At 37.6% G+C, this 22065-nt stretch overlaps 1 protein-coding gene across 1 annotated transcript in view; it reads left to right on the top strand.

The window, feature by feature from the left end:
- Positions 1–22065, top strand: part of LOC124556642 (putative transcription factor capicua) — a 347411-nt gene that overhangs the window by 268791 nt on the left and 56555 nt on the right. The window contains exons 20-22 of the mRNA XM_047130607.1: positions 6317–6462; positions 15865–15975; positions 20029–20204. Of these exons, the coding sequence (XP_046986563.1) occupies positions 6317–6462; positions 15865–15975; positions 20029–20204 (433 nt within the window). The remainder of the gene's footprint in view (positions 1–6316; positions 6463–15864; positions 15976–20028; positions 20205–22065) is intronic.

The raw sequence follows: 22065 nt of genomic DNA, 5'->3' as shown, positions 1-22065 counted from the left end.
AATATGAGACACAATTTAGGTCGAATGAATGACGATACCGCTACAGTAGTTTGGTTGGAGTCGTAAGCTTAGCAGTTAAGCTTTACCAGCTAGCCATTGCTATGCGCCAGGCGCTCCGTCCGTATTTATACGGATACTCTTCCTTTTTCACGTGCTTCGCCTGGTTTGAATCGATTGCTTATTTTGCTTTGATCTGATAAGTGCCGTTTTCTTTGTTGTAGGTGTTTACGTCACTCTAAGCTGAAAATGCATTACTGTACTGCGACATGCATTGTTCGTCGCATTCTGATAGTTCGTGTTTACGGCCTGTCACCGCTCGCGGCATGGCTTGCTTTTGTGCGCGCTACCACCGCTTAAAATTTAAAAAGAAAAAAAAAAGAGAGAGGAATCGTCTCATTAGCGGAACAATGGCAATAGACTGCTATTTGTTGTTACTTACACAGCTGCTTTCTTTGATAATGATCAACAACAACCAAATAATAGACTGCGTTTGATAGAACATGTTCTGAACGAGAGTTAGGCGAAAATTTTTCTCCGTTTGAAAATCTTTGCGGCCGCTTCTTTAGTACATCAAATTCTGCACAGAAATTAGAGTCATCTTAGATTTAAAAATCTAGTCAGTTGCCGTGCTTCATTTCTAACTGTATCACTATTAGGCATAAGAATAATACGAATATAAACATGACACGATATGTATATTCTTCCGCGTTTGCTGTTGTCTCACTCTAGTTTCGTAGTTTATTAGGTATACAGGATTTAAATGAGATAGCAGCAAACACGAAAGAATACATGGCAAAATGTTTATATTTGTATTATTCTTATGGTGAAGAGAATACTGCATGTGATTCATATCTCATCAGGTTCCTATTAGCAACCATCTCTTCTCACAGGTAGGAAAAAATTCAGAACGTAGAGTTTGCCACATTGACAAATATCCCAAACAGTCTTGCCAGTCGGATTTTCGTACTACATTGAAATTCTGCTACATTCGAAGATGAACAATGCGGAATTTGTATTTACTTCGTTGGATAATGTATGAATATGCAGTGGTCGAAACTCGAGGCGGAGAAAAAAATCTAGTCTTCCACCTTTTTCTTAATTTATTTACTAACGCAGAGGTTTTGGCGCCAGTATTTATCTTTGTGCCTACAAAGCATGCCTGTGTAGCGTTACATATATTCGACGGCAGAGGTTAGTTGTGGCGGCACCTACCAACATTTTTCAGAACTTCCGCATGCTTTGCACTCGATTCTAAGCCACAGGCGGTTTTTTGGATTACAAAAAGCGGAAAAAAAGTGCGGCTTAGATTCGAGTAAATACGGTACTTTGCACTCGATTCTAAGTTGCAGGCGGTTTTTTGGATTACAAAAAATCGGAAAAAAGTGCGGCTTAGATTCGAGTAAATACAGTAAATAAATGGTCATGTAATTACATGTGCATATTTGTTGCAAAAAAATAATATGGAAATACCAAAATACCAATACTAAACAGATAATTATTTAAATCGATCATGTTAAATATACATGAGACCTGGGGTTATTTACCTGCCGCATGCAATGAGAAGTGTGAATTGCATCAAGAACTTAAGAATTTTGTGAAGTGACTTGACAGCCGTGCCATAGTTTCTAACATCGTGATAAACTTTTGTGTAGTGTTTCAATTTACCAAAGTGCCACCGAAGTTGCTCCTTCAGCTTACCGACAGGAAATTTGTCTGCAAAATCATGGGTGTTCAACCACATTGTGATTTTAACACGTTTCCTTTACAGTAGACAGTTTTACAAACAAACTCAAGCTGGAACCAAGGAGAGACCACTCTACCCATTGGTGGAGTTGGATACCTGCTTCTTCCACTGTGTTGATGATTCATTTTTTATAAGGTCACAGGTGCTGGGCAGACAAAAAGAGTTCCTGAAACACCTGAACTGTAGGCATTCCAACATGTTCACCTTTGAAAGAGCAGGGAGAGCAACAACCATTTTTAAATGTCCAAGTAAATTGAAATGGAGGTGATCCTCTCTGACATAACATCTTCTATTGAATTGGATTCTGGTTTTCTCTTTCTTCGTCCTCATCTTCACTGACCATCTTAACTTCATCACAACCAAGTGAAGTAGCACAATGATAAAACACTGTATCCATTTTTAGGAAGACAGCGGCTAAATCTCTGTTGGATCATCCCGATTTAGATTTCTTGTGATTTCCTTAAATTGATTAAGGCAAATCCTGACAAGGAGGCTATATGGCAATCGTATTTTTGTATTTTTTTTATGTTTATGGTACATGAAATTCAGAACTCAAATATAAATTTCCCAAAGCAGTTCGATGCAACTCTAAAAAATTCTTAAGAAAGTTGACCTTGAAGTTTTCCAAGCATATTAAATACTGCGAAGTAAGACAGATTTTTGGAGATGCAGCTTGGCTCTGTGGTAGAATGCTCGTCATAGATAATTAAGAGTTTATATTTACTACGAAAACTAAGTTTTTATGTTATATGTAATCATAAATAATATGATGTGTATTTTTCATGAAAATAAAAATTTTATATGTGCTAATTGTCATATATTTTATGAGTTTTTATATTTAAATGACATAAGTATTCAAATGGAATGGAAAAAAATAATGATCAAAATGAGACTCCACCAGCGATCCAGCTATTACCATCCTTAAGCACTATGGAGTTTTTTCCATCTTTATGTATCCTACACTTCATGGAAATTCCCATTGAACATATGCCTTTGTTTAAAAATTTGCATCAGGAAAGAATCGAACCCAGTCTACCCAAATGGCATGCGAGCATTCTATCATGAAACCACATTGCCTGTCAAGTAGTTGACTTTACTTTGGAGTATTAAAGACTCTCAGAAAAATTCAAAGTCAATTTTCTTGAGTATTTTTTTGAGAGTTGTGTCCAACTGCTTTGACCTATTGATATTTGAGTTCTGAATTTCACATACAACAAATATAAAAAATGACAAAAAATCTGATTGTCATGTGGTCTCTTTGTGAGACTTCCTTTAAACTGATATACCTTCTCATCCTCCTCCAAACCGAGCTTCTGCTCAATCTGTAATGATGATGTTATTGCCAGGTAATTAAACTACCTTCCTTCCTTCCTTCCATAATTCCATCCAGTGGTGGGAATGTATGGAATTATTGTCCATTTTACTTTGTTCTCATCTCATCTTATTTCATTGAGGAAACAATGTAGCTGTGCCTTACTCTTAGATGTGTCACCTCTCCAAGACACATGGTTGTTCATGGTAGTATTATCCTCTCCACATGCTTGGTGTATATCCACCATGACTACATTCTTGCCTACTGTAAGGTTCAGTCTGTTCCCACAAGTCGTCTTATTAGTATCTTAGCCAATAATAACTACTATTGTACACTTCTTTATTCTCTTCCGATTTTGTGTTGTCATACTGATCATCGTTTGAATGTCACAGACTTCTTCCTCATGTAGTTGTTCCAAAATCCTATATACTGTCTCCACTGGTGCCTTAACAACTTGTGCTATGCAGTCTTATGTATAATAGTACTCACTAATAAGCTCTGAGTCGGTAATAAAAGTGTATGTGTTTCTCCTTCATAAACTATGTGATCAAAAGTATCTGGATACCCCCAAAAACATAATTTTTTCTTATTAGGGGCATTGTGCTGCCACCTACTGACAGGTACTTCATATCAGCGAACTCGGTAGTCATTAGACATCGTGAGAGAGCAGAATGGGGCACTCTGCGATATTCAATGACTTTGAACGTGGTCAGGTGATTGGGTGTCACTTGTCGTATGTCTGTACGCGAAATTTCCATACTCCTAAACATCTCTAGGTCCACCGTTTCCACTGTGGTAGTGAAGTGGAAACATAAAGGGACACATATAGCACAAAAGCGTACAGGCTGATCTCATCTGTTGATTGGCAGAGACCGCCGATGGTTGAAGAGGGTCATAATGTGTAATAGGCAGACATCTATCCAGACCATCACACAGGAGTTCCAAACTGCATCAGGATCCACAGCAAGTACTATGACAGTTAGGTGGGAGATGAGAAAACTTGGATTTCATGGTCGAACGGCTGCTCATAAGCCACACTTCATGCCAATAAATGCCAAATGATGCGTCGCTTGGTGTAAGTGCCTCGCTTGGTGTAAGAAGTGTAAACATTGGGCAATTGAACAGTGGAAAAATGTTGTGTGGAGTGATGAGTCATGGTACACAATGTGATGGTCCGATGGTAGGGTATGGGTATGGTGAATGTCATCTGCCAGCATGTGTAGTGCCAACAGTAAAATTCAGAGGCGGTGGTGTTATGGTGTGGTCGTGTTTTTCATGGAGGGGGCTTGCACCCCTTGTTTTGCGTGGCTTTATCAGAGCACTGGCCTACGTTGATTTTTTAAGCACCTTTTTGCTTCCAACTGTTGAAGAGCAATTCAGGGATGGCAACTGCATCTTTCAACATGATCACGCCCCTGTTCATAATGCACGGCCTGTGGCAGAGTGGTTGCACTACAATAACATCCTTGTAATGGACTGACCTGCACAGATTCCTGACCTGAATCCTATAGAACATCTTTAGGATGTTTTGGGATGCCGACTTCATGCCAGGCCTCACCAACCGACATTGATAACTTTCCTCAGTGCAGCACTCCCTGAAGAATGGGCTGTCATTTCCCAAGAAACCTTCCAGCGTCTGATTGAAGATATGCCTGTGAGAGTGCAAGCTGTTATCAAGGCTAAGGGTGGACTAACACCATATTGAATTGCAGCATTACCGATGGAGGGCACAATGAACTGGTAACTCATTTTCAGCTTTTGATCACATAGTGTATGTTGCAAAAAATCACAAGGAGTACCATCACTCCAACATCAGCTAATTCCATTTATTAACAGTTGCTTTTTCATGTTCTTCCTCTTCTACAGTTAATACTGCTTTAAAAATCCCACTTTGAGAATATTTCTTGTATCCTAAAGCCTGCTTATACCTTCCACGGATTAAAAATGATATTAATGTCTTCCTCTCAGCAACTGAGTGAAAAAATGTTAAAAAATTCTGACATAAGCATTACCAGCCTGATGACTGACCTTCTGTTCAAATTTACAGTAATTAACATTAGTTCTGTTTTAATTCGATTTGGTTCCATTGTAAAATCATCAAAAGTTCTGGGTTTTAGTCTTGGGCTGCTTCTGCAGTTTTCCACAATTTGGATTCGGTCTTCAGGAACTTGCCTCGAACTACTCCGATCAGAGAGTATGGTTCGTGCCAGATTGAATGTTTGGTTATCACATTTTTCTAAAAAGTGTTATTCTTCCACTTATCTACCATTTAGTAAACAACTTGCACATATGTCAATCTTTTGGTGCTCCCTCTCCGTCTCCGTCTCCCTCTCCTTCTCAGTGGTCCCACGTTGTCTTCCATGTTGAGTCAAGCCTACATACCACTAACTGGTTGTGCCTTCCCTGCTTGCACCATTATATTAACTGTTAGTTTATTTGTTTTACTGTACCACTTATGAATTCAATCAGACTTTAAAAATATGGGAAGTTCTTTGATCTTAATGCACCTCAAACCTTGACTCATTGCCATAATGTTACTTTTACCCTCTACTATTACTTTTGTGTTACTCACTGTTAAGGCTATGGATTGCAATTCCTCCTTGCCTCTTTCCTTATAACTGGTGCATGTGTGCAACTGTCCGAATCGTCAGGCCAAGAAATGAACCAGCTTGCCTATGGCACAGTAGTCATAAAAACAGGACAACTGGGGTTATTGCAACAAAAGTCCATCAGAAAATCCATGGGACAACCAAAGTGGAATACTTTATCTGGAAACATAACACAAAATGAAAAACTCTAGAGTAAAATAATATTTTTACTTTTTATTTCACTGTTTTCTTGGGTGTACAGTGTTTTTTCTGCCAATTTTTGTATCAGGCATTAAATAAAATAAGAATTTCAAAGTATGAGTGTACAGCAACTGATATGGGTACAAATAAGCACAAAGAACATTTTCTCTCATTTTTTGGAGTCAGTATTTCCTTATGATTCAGCTTTCTGCCATTGTTTCTGAATTACTTTGCTCCTAAAACTATAAAATTGCTAAATGCAACAAGTATAGTGCAAGTTATGCACCAGTGACTGCTGATCCCCAGTTTAGTTTGTGAAAAATTTTATTGTCGACACACGTCAAGCCAAGCTGAGTCTGAATCCATACAACTGCAATTACTGCAGATTGTGACAATAAAATATGGAAATTAACAAACTATTTGCATTTTAGAATTATTTAGGGTTTTTCCTTGTATTTCATTAATTTGCAGGGTTCTGGAAACAGTGAACTTTCAGAAGAAATTTTCATCACTACCAGAGTTCAATCCTCAAGAATGTCAGTCACCGAGTGCAATTTCAGTACCATCAAGTCCCCGCACTTTTGTTCAAAGTTACCGGAAGAAGCAGCGTCAATCAGGTATGAGTTGAAGCAGAAGTACATCATATGATAAACTAAAATTATGTTAAATATCAATTGTTTATTTCTTTGAACCAGTTGAAAGATTAATTGCAGCTACTATATTATTTATGGGAAACCTTTATAGTCAAGTATTTCTGGTGTAATTGCCATGTGTGTGTGTGTGTGTGCGTGGGGGGGTAGGGGGTTACAGAAATGATTAGGTGAGTATATATACATCTTATGATAATCTTTAACATCTGAGTTTAACACTTCAGAGACTGGCCACTTGGCTTGGGAGAATATTGGGCTTAAGAAACCAGCTATGTATACCATTATTTAAATCTTTACTGGCACTTATGTAATTGATGTATCTTCAAGAGTAATACGTACTAAAAAAAGGCCAAGCTTCAAGATTTATTTTTCATGTTTACTTTACTTCTTTGATAGATTACAAAGTTTAAACTAATGATAACAGGAAGTATAACTATCCTTCTAGGAAAAGTGAAAAGTGAGTTATATCGCAATTTATTCCTCTTGAGCTTCCAAAATTTATTCGTCACATAACAAACGTGGCCTTTTTTTAGCAGAGTTATATAAAACCTGCAAAACCTAATGAGTACGCATGCGAAATTATTTCAGTGCTATCGTATCGGCTCAGCCATACACAACAGCAGTTTTTGCACTCACTAATGTTTTTTCCTTTCTAGAAAATTGATAATAAAAGGCAGCACCATATAAGGGGCAGATTGTGACACATCCATACATTGTTCTCATACAAAATGAGTCAAGTTTTCGAGAAATAGGTGGATTGTGTGTCGAGAAAATTGCAGCCAGACCTATACTTAGACGCAGTATTTTCAACACAAAGCTGTGGACCAAGCTATGCTCAGGCTAGGTCTCCAAGGTGTTAGAAAAAAAAGACCCAAAAGCAGATACTAAATTTTCATCTCAGCTGTGCTGAAACTTCAATGTTTATTTTTTTACATATTTGCTAACTCCTGTAATCCAATTTAACTTAGAAATACTGTGTGGTTTGTTAGAAAATGGTGAAGATCACTACTTGTTGTTTCCGCATAACCAGTATTGATTTAACCATATCACCATCAGATTTTTTCAGCATCACTATAGTCTGTTGGTAAACTCATAAGCGAGTGGTGCTCTTGGTGGAGGAAGTGGCTTTTACCAGTAGGACACTGTAACTGCACTACAAGTGCACCAAAAATCATGTTTCTGTTTGTGTGATTTTAGTTATCAATGTCTGTCAGTTCAGTTTGTACATTTACTGATGTACTTAGTTATTCAGATATGATGGATAAATGTACTACATCTCAAGAAAATGTGCACAATACAAAGAAGAGATATTTGCAGTGTGAAGAGCATTTGGTCGTCTCTAACATAATTGCAGCATGTATCAAAGAGTGCACACAAAAACAGCCAGTCCCAGTGCTGCAGTTTCAACAAAAGTCAGCCTTGCCACAATATAATGCGTTAGAAAGGAATGTGAAAATAAACCATATGGTTTATTGGCATCGCCAAGAAAGGGCACTAAGAATTTTGGAAGGAAACCTGTTGTTATCAACATCTTTACAAAATCGGTAATCCAACAGACAATTGATGACTTTTACACAAATCAAGTAATAGTGCCAACATTATGCAAATTACTTATTAATGTAAAATCAGTAGTTTATTTTCCTTGACACAAACATGTTTTAAACAAGACACTGTGTGAAGTGGAATTTATCTTGAGGAGATCTGTAAGTAAAAGAAAGGAAAGGAAGGAAGATTAGGGTTTAATATAAGCAAAAGTAAGATTCTGGTATAGAGAACTGATGTAATTGACTGGTGATACAAATGGTTGATACAAGTAAGGAAATTAAAAGAGCAAGACAGAAAGTTATTTTGATGAAACTTTGGTGGATCATTTCGCTTTGTGACAAGAACACTGGATGCACTATACTGTTCATATCAAATAAATAGTGACCTTCATATATATTACTCAGATTCCCTTTTGCTCATTCTGGTTTTTGTTTTCCCAAATTTCCTTAAATCACTAAAGGAAAATGGAGATGGTTTCTCTTGAAAGAGTATGGCCAATTTCCTTCACTATCCTTCCTCCAGCCTGAGCTTGGACTCCCATGTATAACGCACTCTTAGTTGACGGGGCATTAAACCCTAATCTTCCTTCCTTCCTATTTCAGATTATTTTCTGGGTGTTGAAAGGCTATGAAGAAGATTACTTCACCTTGGCTGTATTGGAAGTGTCTCATTCAAGATACATTTGGGGAAGCAGTTGTAAAATTCTCTTTAAGTAAGGAAAAATAACCTTAGATAAATTTTGATTCTTGTGCAAGGAGGTGGCTCTAACTGTGTAGTTGTGGGATGTAGATTAATCCAGATCTTCCAACAAAAAAATAATTTGCATATATCTGTGCTTGACGTAACCTATTTTTGGAATTAAAATAAGCCATTTCTGTAACAACAAGTACCTAATTCTGTCAAAATAAAATAACAGTACTTATTAATATTAACACAGGCTTCCACATTAAAGAACAAAAGTTGGAGCGAACACAAGCAAGTACAAATTCACAAATAATGCCCTGTGGGTTCACTGGTGTGCGCCATCATTAAGTTGTACCTGCAAATAAGCATTTACACTTGAACAAACAGAAGGAATGCTGTGAAGAAATGAGCATCAAAGCATATTCTGTGTATCTTTTTTTGGCATGAATTTTATGGTAAAGTTGCTTAACTTATATTCCATACTAGTTGTATATATAGTCATGAAAGAGAAATAGGCATAGGACAGGAAAAATTTAGGTGTCTCAGTGTGAATGTAAATGTGAAGTGCATAGACATAGTGCACTTAACATTGAATTGCCTTAGCATTAGTCCAAAACTCTGCGCATATGTTGGTAGACACTTTTTGCCGGCTTCTCAGTACAGTGTAGGAGGAAATTTAAAAGCAGAACATAACATTAATTACTGATGGCCAACATAACCTGAGAAAAGGCTAGCACTTATGACCTGGTTATTAGCAGGGAGACATTTACATTAATGATAATTTTGTATTTCAGTAGTTGCTTCATATCAGATACTTTCTGGAGTCTACAGTAACAATGTACAGCACTTGAAGAATAATATTCAAGTGTGTCTAAAGAAGATACAGGCAATAAAATATGATCAGTGAAATGTGAAATTTATGTAAGATCTGTCACATAGATTACTATGCTATATTGTTTGTTTGGAGACAGTTAGTGTGATCCCATGTAAACCATTTTCATTTATCATCAGAAATATCTAATGTAGCAGTGAAACATGAGCTATGTAATTACAAATACCATAAACATAAGCAATGATAATGATAATTCTTTCACATATTTTTAATTTTGATCAGCATAATAGATACCGTACTAGTTTACTTTCAAGGAAATTTATGGTTTTTCTTCTTTTTTAATAACAAGAATTACGAAGCTTGTGCTTATTCAGTGTATTGCTTATTCAGTCCATTCCCACTCAGTGCAAGAATCTAATGAATTTTTCATTTTTATCACATCTCTAGGAGAACCAGTGACTGCTTCGTCAGTTTTCTACCAATCATAAGTCTTTTCCTTTGTCACTTGTGCTGTGAATCTCTTAAATCCCAGAAACATGTATGGTATCTATATTATATTCTTCTATCAGCAACTTTACATTACCTTTGAACCACTCCATTGCACATGCAGCTCGTGTCAGCAACAATAAATGTACACAAGATAAGAGATGAAATTCTTGGTACTGCAAGCACCAAAGTGGAGAGGATGCAAACTTCCTGTCATGTTTCCTGAAAAATTGACAACTAGCGGAACACCACAAACGAACGACTGTGAATGTAAACCAAATGTGACCAGATACCATTCGTGCTCATGCTCCTATTGTTTACACTTGAGAGAATTCTCATTCACTGTTCCATGTTCACTTTTGTTCACTTCAGTGTAAAGGAGACTTCAGGAACACCCTGAGTATAGGACACTATTAATTCAGATCAAGCAAAATGTACACCTTATTAGTACCACACAGATAATGTTAAACATTCTATTTAAAAGTGTTCACAAATGAAACGATTTTGTTGCCATGTATTTGCTACAAATTTATGTGAATCATTGAATGTCAGTACTTTCTGGTATTTTTCATTCATTTAAATAAAAGAGATTGCTTTGTACTTAAACGTTTGACAACAGTTATAGTAGCAATAACTTAGGAATAGGGTGCAGAAAATTGTATTAATGTCGGAGTACATGTTTTAATGCCAAGAGCAAGTATATTCTCTGATTTCAAAAAAATATTTCACAGTCTTTCAGAGGACCTAGCAGTAAACAGTCTTCAACATTCCAGAATAATCGCCTTTTGTTCTCTTCCAGTCATGTGAATTTATCATCAGTTTGTGAGTCTGCACGGTCCAAAAAAATGGCCCATATTTGACTGTCCTCACTATTTCTGTAAGAGTTGATGAGTGGACTCAGTAACTTTGGATCACCACTTTTAAATCCAATGAGTATGATTATTTATGTGGTATTAATAATAAAGTGTAAATAGTGTTTAATCTGTATTGGTAGGGTCCTACATTAAGACTGTTCCTAACTGGCATTATCTCTTCATTGTGTGCAATAACTCATGTTCCTGACGAAGAAGATTAGGCCTTCTTGTTGAGTGCATACAAATCAGTTCAATAGGCAGAAGGTCAAGTTCATTACTGGACATTAAAATAGCAACACCTTGAAGGCAGCATGCAACAAATGTCAAATTCACATAATGTGTACTACATGCTCAGATAAGCAAATTATTAACATTTCAGTGTAACCACAAGAAGTACTGCGGAGTATCATAATTTGCATTCTGTATATAAGGAAATAATATCAGCAGGTTTGTCATTCAGAAATCCCACTTGAGTATTAGTTGCTTATGAGAAGGTCATGTTCTGCCTTGTGTAAATAGGAGAAATGTCTACCAGCATCTGTCAGAATGCGGCACGGTCATGGTGTATCAAGACTGCAATATGTTGTTGTGCAATATTGCTGCTTACACTCATCAGGATCCAAAAACTGTCATTGGAATATGGAATCAATGGTTTCAGGGGAGGCCGTACATAATTCCATGTGGGATCTCAGTGGCCCAATACAACTAGTGCCTGAAAGGACAGACACATACATATTTACCTCAGCCAGCATCTGATGTGTGTGATCACATCGAGTTCCATTTGAACAACAGGCATTACGTTTCAGATGTGTTAAGGCTGGTGGCTGTGCACTTTCTTTGAGATCTCAGTGACTGACAAAATAATGGAAGACTGCGTGTTAACCATGCATCCTGACTCACCTTGATACAGATGGTGTTTATCTGTTGTGTTGGCCACCATGTTTCCCACATCTCTCACCCCCTGAAAAATTCCATAATGTTTTGCTAAGAGACTGGCATATGACCATTCATCAACCACTCTAATGGGTAAACTCTGGCATGGAGTTGAAGCAATGAGTTGATGTACCTGTATGTGCCATCTAAGCTCAGTTCGACTCGGTGCCAACCCAAGATAGAGCCATTGTTGCTGCTGGAGGTGGCAGAAAGATTTTGTTGACAGTCTGGCAATTCATAGAAGAATGAAAATATTTTTCCATTTGCTCAATCGTGTTATGTGGGCTCTTTTGCTTTGTTCAGTAAAAATGATGATGATCCAGTTTTACTTATGTCAGATATTGTGGTTACTGAAAACATAATTTCACGATTTTAAAAATAATAATAATAATAATAATAATAAGTCCATCTAAAGGTAGGAGATAATTTAGCCTGGAGCAACTGATCGGTCATTTCCCATCGTCGTTTCCACTTACTGTGAAAAAACAAAATTTGTCATGTATTTGCACAGTTTGCTTCCAAATTTGTCACAGGTATGGGAAAAAGCAACGAGAATGAATATATTGTTGTTAAGAATATGATTTAACACTCTGTCTTGTTTGTCACTGTCACACATCTAATAAAGTTTCAAACATTTAAAGCCATTCCTAAACTTGTGGTGTAACTTACAATCAATAACAGAACCCTAAACAAGACAAAATTTTAAGTAATTTCGGTTTAAAAACTTTGAAGCTTAGATGCTTCACGTTGTTTTATTGCCATACTGACATCGGACAGATGCCCATCTTCAGCTGCAGCTTACATTTACTGTGTGGTGGTGTTTTTTTTTTTTTTAAGCACATGCCGTAGACATTTGTTGACAATGTTGGTGTAATTATCCATTTATATAACAGTAATCAGCATATAAATTTCGATGATGTGATGTATAACATGATATTTTTCAGTATTTGTAAGTTATAGAGCACCACATGTACAGATATCTTGTTTGATACATTGTGTAAAGCATTTACACCTTGCTGGTGTTCCAGTTAGTGAGAATTGCTCTTGTGTCTTGACAACTCGCAGTGTGAACATATTCCATACGATTTATTACATTAGTATATGGATAGTTTAGTCTGACAACTTGTATTCATTATATTCAACATTACTTTTCATATGGTGTCACGTGGTTGGTTGAGCTTACATACATCAAGCTGTTACATGCGCAGTCAGGGTGTATACGACCCGCGAGATCTGGGAAAAAACCTGGGGATTTTTTTGTCCTGGAGAAAACTGGGGAAAACCCGGGAAATTTTTAGAATTCCGGGAATTTTTCATTGTCTAGTTACCATTTACATTTTTGCGATTTTGACTGGTAATAACCAATACTCTAACGAAGATTATTACTGTATCCTGCTTCTGCAGAATAATACTGCAGCAACAAAACATGAACAAGAGAGAGAGAGAGAAAAAAAACAAAAAAAAAAAAAAATAAAAAATAAAAAATTAAAAAAAAAACTTAAGTTGCAAAGGAAATGCGCCATATACAACAACAAAACACAGTGCTCATACAAGCGTCTGCCAACCAAAGTGTGTCAAAGGCTTTAGGAAGAATGTGCAGTGCTTCCTAACAACAAATTGCCTCCAGTGAGCGTGACGTGACAGCTGTTTTTACATTAAGTTCATTTGAGCAGTTGCGGGCAAGTTCTGGCGCATGCGCAGTTGAGTCGCTTCTGAGTAGTACCTTCTCCCGCTTCTGGCTACAGAAGTGTGGCTAGGTGCCACTATCTAGTATTGTCCCAATTCGGAAATATCGTAGATCCAGAGCTGATGCACAGAGCAGTCTGAGTTGTAGTGGGGAGGTGGGTAGTCTCCACGTGACCTGTGTTTACATTTACTGATTTTGCTGTTTCCTCTTCGTTTATTGCTCTCACATTAAATGAAAGTGAAATGAATTTCTGTGGCCAGGGGCTACCAAATGAATTTAAATACGTTTGCATAATTACAGAAGGCTAAAATATGTTGTTAGTTTCAGGTTTTATTTCCACCTTTCTGATAGTCAAGCATTAATTGCCTTGCAGAACAATGAAGTTATTTTTGTCAGTTTGCTAAAGAGATTTGGCTCTTATTAGTCTTTTGCACTGAGACAGTCAATTTATTTGAAACGAAGTGTTTAGTTTCACACTGTTGGCTAGTTTCAACTATTCACTGCATTTCAAGTGCACGTTTTCCATCTTCTAGCTCGTACGGCATTATGCCATAATAAAGAACCAAACATGAGATAATGCAGTACTGGTACTCAAGAAAATTTACATCCGAATCTGGACATACGATTGTGCACTTTAAGGCGAATTATGCATTTTAGTATGGTTCACGAAATTCCAATGCTCATGATGTATCCTTTGGTGTCTTGTTTCGTTTGTGACATAATGCAAGATCTTTTAATGTTTTACATGTATGAACATGCGGGCTTCCTGCATCATCGTAGCTGCGCAGGCGCAGTGACACCTGTTATCTGGCGCTCTCTGGCAACTGCTGAAACGAACCAATTTCTAACAGGTCGCAATAAAATATTGTGAATGGTGATTTGAAAAGTATTACTTTCAAAGTAAATTTCCTTTTACGGAAGACGAACTATGTGCGAATATGTACAATGAATTTCTTAAATCACAGAGCGTTTGACTCTCATTTAAAAATCAACTCTTTGAGAACGACCATCTAGAAGAATTTTGAGCCTAGAAGATCAGACATTTACGTCATTATTAAAAATTTTACTGGCACATTTGTGTGATGTATCTTAAAGTGTAACGTGTGCGAAAAGATCAGCATTATATGTGGAAGCTTAGCTTCTCTTACAGCTTATTAATCTTCGTGACCAATATTATTTGTGAAAGCTTTGTTTTTCTTGTAGCAACACTATGTATATTAATTTAAACCATTAACTTTTCCTTTTTGTGTGTTTGTGCTACTTAAGAGTGGCCTTGTTATTGGCTGACTACATCACGTGTACTATGCTGTCATCAGCTGGCGAGATCACGTGACATGAGCAATGACTGGCTTACAAAAGCGCGTCGCAATCTCGATTTCATTGCTTCGGAAAGTAACATGCAGTGTTAGGTGGAATTCGAATTTATACCTCTGTAACACGAAAAAAATGCAGTGTACATGTTGCTGCACATTAAAGACCTTTTCAAAACGTGATTTTTTTCCCCCCTGGGTTTCGTTTTCTAAAGTGCCGGCAAATTCTATGTCTGTGTAGAAAACCATAAACGTTCTAAGGATTGATAAGTTTTACAGCACCGAGGAAAAGTATACTGTCACTTAACACGGAAGAAGTGTATTTTCATCCGGGAGAAAGTGTATTTTCAACTGGGAAATTCCGGGTTTCCCCCCCCCCCCCCCCCCCCCCCCCCCCCCCCTCCATGTCTACACCCTGGCAGTCCAATCACTTTGTAGTGGGTTTTTTCCTATACATACATACAATAAATTGTATATGTTATAGTAACAGACCACATAGATGACACATTTTAATACCTATTGCCTGTACATACTCTAGGCAGAGATGATTGACAGTCATGCATGGAACTGGTCAAGTAAACAAAGTTTTAATAAATAAAAGGAAATTAGTATATCCATTTTTGTCAACTTTTACATGCAAAATATGACCTTAGTTAAATACTTTTAGTTACTTGTCTTCTTCATAGGTATATTTGGGCCTTCAAAAGCAGCAGGTTTTTAAAAATTCACTGGTTACAAGTGATTATAATTTTACTTACATATAAAATACCTTAAATACTATTTCTTTGTAAATCTGTGTTTTATAACATGAGCTTCAGAAAACCCCGTTCCACCCTTTCCTTTCTACTACCCATATCCATGTCAGTACCTGTGTGCCATCATCTGTGGGTTGTATGTTATATCTCCAAAAATATTGCACAGATTTGACTGCTTTTCAAAGATACAAATTTAACCAATAGAACTTTAATATGTGTGCCTACTTTTGATGTGGTGATTCCGTCATTATGCTAAGGGTAAATCACATTATATTTATTTCAGCTGCGGAGGATGATGGTGACTCTGACAGTGTGATCTCAGCAACTCCAAAATCAGCAAAGCTAACAGGTGGCACATTTTTTGGACCAGATTTCAATCCAGATGCATTCAGAGGTAAGTATCATAAATTAAATCTGTTCATATTTTATCTTATGGTTCTTCTGTTAGAGGAATAACTTTTGACAGAAGTTTTAAACTTGTCTGCATTTGTGCTCAAAGAGCCAGCAAAATTGTGGTCCTTAGTACAACAGAATGATTTTACACTAACTCTTTCTATCCAGTTCCTCTTCTAGCCAAAGACATTTAACTGTTGATCCACATCCACATAAAGCATAATCGTCACGTATTAGTTTTAGATTGTTATTTCTGTTATGTTGTCACACTGGCTAAGCAAAGCCATGAAAGATCTGCACTATCCTCCTTTACTTAGGTCTGTTAAATGTCCTACACAAGTGAATAATTCTCAAGAATTGTTTTAATGGAGTTATGTAAGTGACCTTATCAATGTAACAGCTTCAGGGGTTGGACAAAAATATGGGAACACCACAAGAAATGCGTGCTTGAACATAAATGTAGATGCTAGCCAAGCCTGCAGATGGCACCATTCTGTTTGACCATTGCACCTATGCAATGTCCACAATACGTTGCAAGTGTTAGTTGTATTCAGACAGTATTCTGTGTGATTGTGAATGCATTATGTCTCAGATTAGTGAATTTGAATGTGGGCAAATTGTTAGTGCTCTTGTGGTAGTTGTTTCCGTAATCAAGGGAGCCAAAGTACACTACTGGCCATTAAAATTGCTACACCACGAAGATGACGTGCTACAGACGCGAAATTTCACCGACAGAAAGAAGATGCTGTGATATGCAAATGATTAGCTTTTCAGAGCATTCACACAAGGTTGCTACCGGTGGCGACACCTACAACGTGCAGACATGAGGAAAGTTTCCAACCGATTTCTCATATACAAACAGCAGTTGACCGGCGTTGCCTGGTGAAACGTTGTGATGCCTCGTGTAAGGAGGAGAAATGCGTACCATCACGTTTCCGACTTTGATAAAGGTCGGATTGTAGCCTATCGCGATTGTGGTTTATCGTATCGTGACATTGTTGCTCGCTTTGGTCGAGATCCAATGACTGTTAGCAGAATATGGAATCGATGGGTTCAAGGTGGTAATACGGAACGCCGTGCTGGATCCCAAGGGCCTCGTATCACTAGCAGTATCACTGTTTACAGCATCATGATGGTTGCATCCATGTTTGGCCACATTGCGGTGAACACACATTGGAAGAGTGTATTTGTCATCGCCATACTGGCGTATCACCTGGCGTGATGGTATGGGGTGCCATTGGTTACATGTCTGGGTCACCTCTTGTTCGCATTGACGGCACTTTGAAGGTCAATAGTGGCCGAGCAACTGACTCATCACAATACACCAGTCACTACTCTTGATGAACTGTGGTATTGTGTTGAAGCTGCATGGGCAGCTGTACCAGTACACGCCATCCAAGCTCTGTTTGACTTAATGCCCAGGCGTATCAAGGCTGTTGTTACGACCAGAGGTATTTGTTCTGGATACTGATTTTTCAGGATCTATGCACCCAAATGAGGTGAAAATGTAATCACATGTCAGTTCTAGCATAATATATTTGTCCAATGAATACCCGTTTATCATCTGCATTTCTTCTTGGTGTAGCAATTTTAATGGCCAGTAGTGTATTTTGTGTTTCAAGAGACATGATATTGAAGATTTATACTGTATTGAGGAAAAGCAGGTAAGCATCATCTGCAAAGTCACAATGCAGTTGAAAGTGTGTCTTGAGTGATTGTGACAGATGGTCATTGAAGTGGATTGTAATGAAAAGAAACTGCAAAAGTTGCTGCAAAACTGAATGTTGCACTCACAAACCCTTTCAGCACCAAAATGGCACAAAGGGAGCTCCATAAGCAGGGATTGTAGGGCAATCTGGAAATCTAGAACCACTATCATTGATTCATAAGAGGGAAACAATGATGGCAAAGCCATAAAACCTGGACTACGGCACAGTGGAACAAATTCATTTGATTGGATGAGTCTTGCTTCACACTGTTTCTGACTTCTCCCCAAGTTAATGTCCCAAGAGTGAAACATGTCAGGGGTTCGATTGTGATTTGGTCAGCCATATTGTGGTATTCCATGGGTCCCATGGTTACTCTACATTGTTCATTCCCCAATGGTGCTGCTTTGTTCCAAGATCAAACTGCATCATTCAGGGCTGGTTTTGTGGATACAAGGATGAATGTTCACATCTGCCCTGGCCACTGTAGTCACCATATCTCAATATTATTGAGCCTTTCTGGTCTACTTTGGAGAGAAGCCTGCATGATTCCTGTCCACCTCCATCATCATTAACTGAAGTCACCACTATTTTGCAGGAAGAATAGTATATGATTCTCTTAAAAACTATACAGGACCTGTATTTATCCATTGTGAGATGACTGGAAGTTGTTTTGTGTGTGTGTGTGTGTGTGTGTGTGTGTGTGTGTGTGTGTGTGTGTGTCCGTGCGTGCGTACGTGCGTGCGTGTGCGTGTGCGCCCTTTTGTGTGTTTGTTTGCATATTTTCGTCCAAGCCCTGTACATTTCTTTAGGACAGTTTTAATAAATTAATCTCCCAGTCTTACAACTAGAGTTATGTTTGACAGTTATAACCGATTTCAGTTAAAGATCTGTTCAACAGATGTATTTTTTATATACATCTGTTGAACTACAATTACTTAAGTTTGGGATTAGCCGCCTGCATTTGTATCAAAGTGATGATCTTTTGAAAACCTTGCTCAAATTCTCAAAATCTCAAAATTGTCCTAATAATGTGATCTCCCTGTATTGCCCACAAGATGTATCACAGAGCTACACATATCTTTTGCCAGGATATAATAATGGTCATATTAGACTTTGTCAATGAACATGCGGTCTTACTTTCACTTCTGACTAACTTTTCTATGGAGAATGAAATATCGAGTTTTTTTACTAAGATTCCAGTCCTGTTGCATAACTTGATTTGATATTTCGTATGTGCACATTTTGTGTCTGAAGCAACACTGGAATCTCATCAAAGGCATGCAACAAGCCAAGGAGTGTGGTGTCAGTTTAATAGGGCAGACTTTTTTAGTGTACAGTACAGACATGATGTACAAGTGCAACACACATTGTGTAATAAGAAGTTATTGTAATTAAATCAAATCAAGAACATTTAGTTTTAAAAAACTTGCATATAATACAAAGAAAAGTGGCTTGGTGTGACTTTTGCACTATTCACACTAGCCTAGAAGTACAAAAGGGCAGTACAGTCAAATCTTTGTCCAGCTTGCTTGTCTAGCTTAATGTGCTTTCCGCTAGCTTACAGGACAGGGAGGTGAGCCATACCCCAATCAAATCTGTGTGGTAAATTAACAAGTGTTAATCTTGTAGACTGGTTAGTCTGAGTGTGGTTTTTAAGCAGTTTTCTACACTCACAAGCTTATGCTGTGCTGATCCCCAACTCCATCTCCAGAATATGATATACAAACATTCAAAGTTAAATAACACTTAGAACGAAGTTTGGACAATTCACAGAAAGTTCCTAGACATGACGTCCCTCCCTTATGTTAACTGATGACTGTGGTGACTGAAATTATTCTCAGCCACAACGTTAAAATAAAATAAATATAAATTTGCAAAGTCATGAAAACAGTGGACCCATATGATGAGATAAATCCGCTCTTAGTTTTGTGATAAAGTTACAACTACTTTGTAAGTGAATAATGAAACAGCCTAATTCTTCAGTGTTTGGTCTACCTCTCATACTTGGCTTTACACATTACTTCGCATTCTGAACTGCTGTTAACCTCACTGTTTATGACTGAGTTCATTGATTTGTACCATTCTGTTCTTTGAGTATCCCATGTAACATTGATGGAATCCATGTGATGCATATCCAAAATTGTGCAAAATTTGTGCAAAATTGATGCAATATTACTCTTCTTCAAGATTCTGTCTTGGACCCAATGGAAGCGCAGTACATAAGCAGTTATATTATTTGCACACAGATTTTATGGAAGCCACGGATGAACCAAAAAAACTCCACTAACAAATGCACATGTGAAGTGTACTGATGATGAAAGATTAATTTATATCTCCACCCACAGGCTCAGAAACCAGTGATGCTGGTGAAGGCAGTTCACCACGTACACCAAAGACGCCAGGAGGGAAGGATATGGAAAAAGGTCACCGTAGAATGCTTGAACAGCGCAGGCAGTTGGTAATGCAACTGTTCCAGGAACAAGGCTTCTTCCCATCTACCCAGGCAACTACAGCTTTTCAGGTATTCTGTGTGTTTCTAATGTAAATCTTTCTACAAATATTATATCTTATGTGAATAGTATAGATGGCGTGTAAGTTTTTAATTGTATCCATCAGCTGTTCTTCCTGTTTGTTGAACATTCTGTATTTTTTATGGCATGTAGACCCACAGAAAAAGTCTATTGTGTCATAGTATTGTTTAAAATGGACTTTTCAGTGTGTAAGAGAGAAAGAGATAAGCAACTCCAGATATTTTCATTAAAACCATATAAATTCTTAAGAATTGTTATACATCCAGTCCTCTGGCTACTTACAATGCATATTCCTATATTTGTGCTACAATTCTATTAAAAAATTACCAGTGATCGAGAAGAAATATCAGTTTTTCATAAAAAAAAAAGTTTATTTGTATATGAAGGTAGCAACTGTTCTTGAAAGAACAGGTACCATTGATGACCATGCAGCTTCTCGTGAATAAATGATAATTAATTGAAACCCTCAGCTGCTGACAGGTGTTGTTGATATATCTCGATGGGGACAGCTGAAAATGTGTGTCCCGACCGGGACTCGAACCCTGGATCTCCTGCTTACATGGTAGATGCTCTATCCATCTGAGACACTGAGGACACAGATGAACAGTGCAACTGCAGGGACTTATCCCTTTTGCACGCCTCCCATGATACCCACATTCCCAACTGTCCACAATCTACATACGTAATGTTCCTAACAGATATTTACCCATCCGTTCATTACTCGTGCCAACTAAGGTGACAATTCCCGTAAGAGTTTTTATGCACAAAATGTCCTTAATTTAAGTTATCTCCAACATTTTTATGTTGAAATTACTCATATTCTACCCCTTATAATCATTATCAGACTTCTAATATTATAGCACCAATAATATCAGTTGTATTTTTCCCCAACATTCCAGTAGAATTAAATTATGCACAAATTGAAATGCCATTCAGTCTGCAGAATAATAAAGATTTCTAGTTGATTGTATTGTTCAATGCCATCCAGAAATTATTCTTATAAGTCAACCAAACTTCTTGTAAAGAAAGAAGCAGAAAATTGCAACCCATTTCAACCTCTGCATCTATACTACACAAACCACCAAACTGTGCATTGAGGAGGATACCATATACCACTACTAGTCAGTCCCTTTCCTGATCCACTCACAAATGGGATAAGGGAAAAACAACTGGCTACCTGCCTCTTCACGAGCCTTAATTTCTCTTATCTTGTCTGTGTAGCCCATACATGAAACGTGCATTTGTGGCAGTAGAATCATTCAGCAGTCAGCCAATAATGTCGTTTCTCTAAATTTTTTCAATAATATGACATGAAAATAATGTAAACTTCCCTCCAGGGATTCCTATTTGAGTTTACAAAGCTTCTGCGTAATACAAGTTGATTGAACCTGCCTGTAACAATTCTAGCAGCGTGCCTCTGAATTGCTTCAAAGTCTTCTTTTAATCTGACATTGCGAGGATCCCAAATACTTGACAAATATACAAGAATGGGTCGCATTATTGTTCTATATGTGATCTCAATCAATGAGCTACATTTTGCTAAAACCCTCTCAATAAACTGAAGTCTACCATTCATCTTTCCTACATAGCACTCCATCCATGTGATGGAACTACAAGAGAAGTGCTCACTGCCTAGTCCTCGACTCTTTGCTTCACACGTGTTGAGAAAGCACACAGCCAGCAGTTCCCATACTTGGTATCACACGCCACATGCTCACTGAGCGGCCCCATCATGCATATAAGGAAACTTTAAGTCTCTACAGTTTTGTAGAGGTGCTAACGGGCCCGGCAAACATTGGAATGCACATAGCATTAGAATTCCTTTTTAGCTGTCAATTTTCCATGTTTTCT

The sequence above is a fragment of the Schistocerca americana genome, chromosome X (assembly GCF_021461395.2).
Source record: "Schistocerca americana isolate TAMUIC-IGC-003095 chromosome X, iqSchAmer2.1, whole genome shotgun sequence".
In the NCBI taxonomy this organism is placed as follows: Eukaryota; Metazoa; Arthropoda; class Insecta; order Orthoptera; family Acrididae; genus Schistocerca; species Schistocerca americana.
This window is presented reverse-complemented; position numbering and strand designations above follow the sequence as displayed.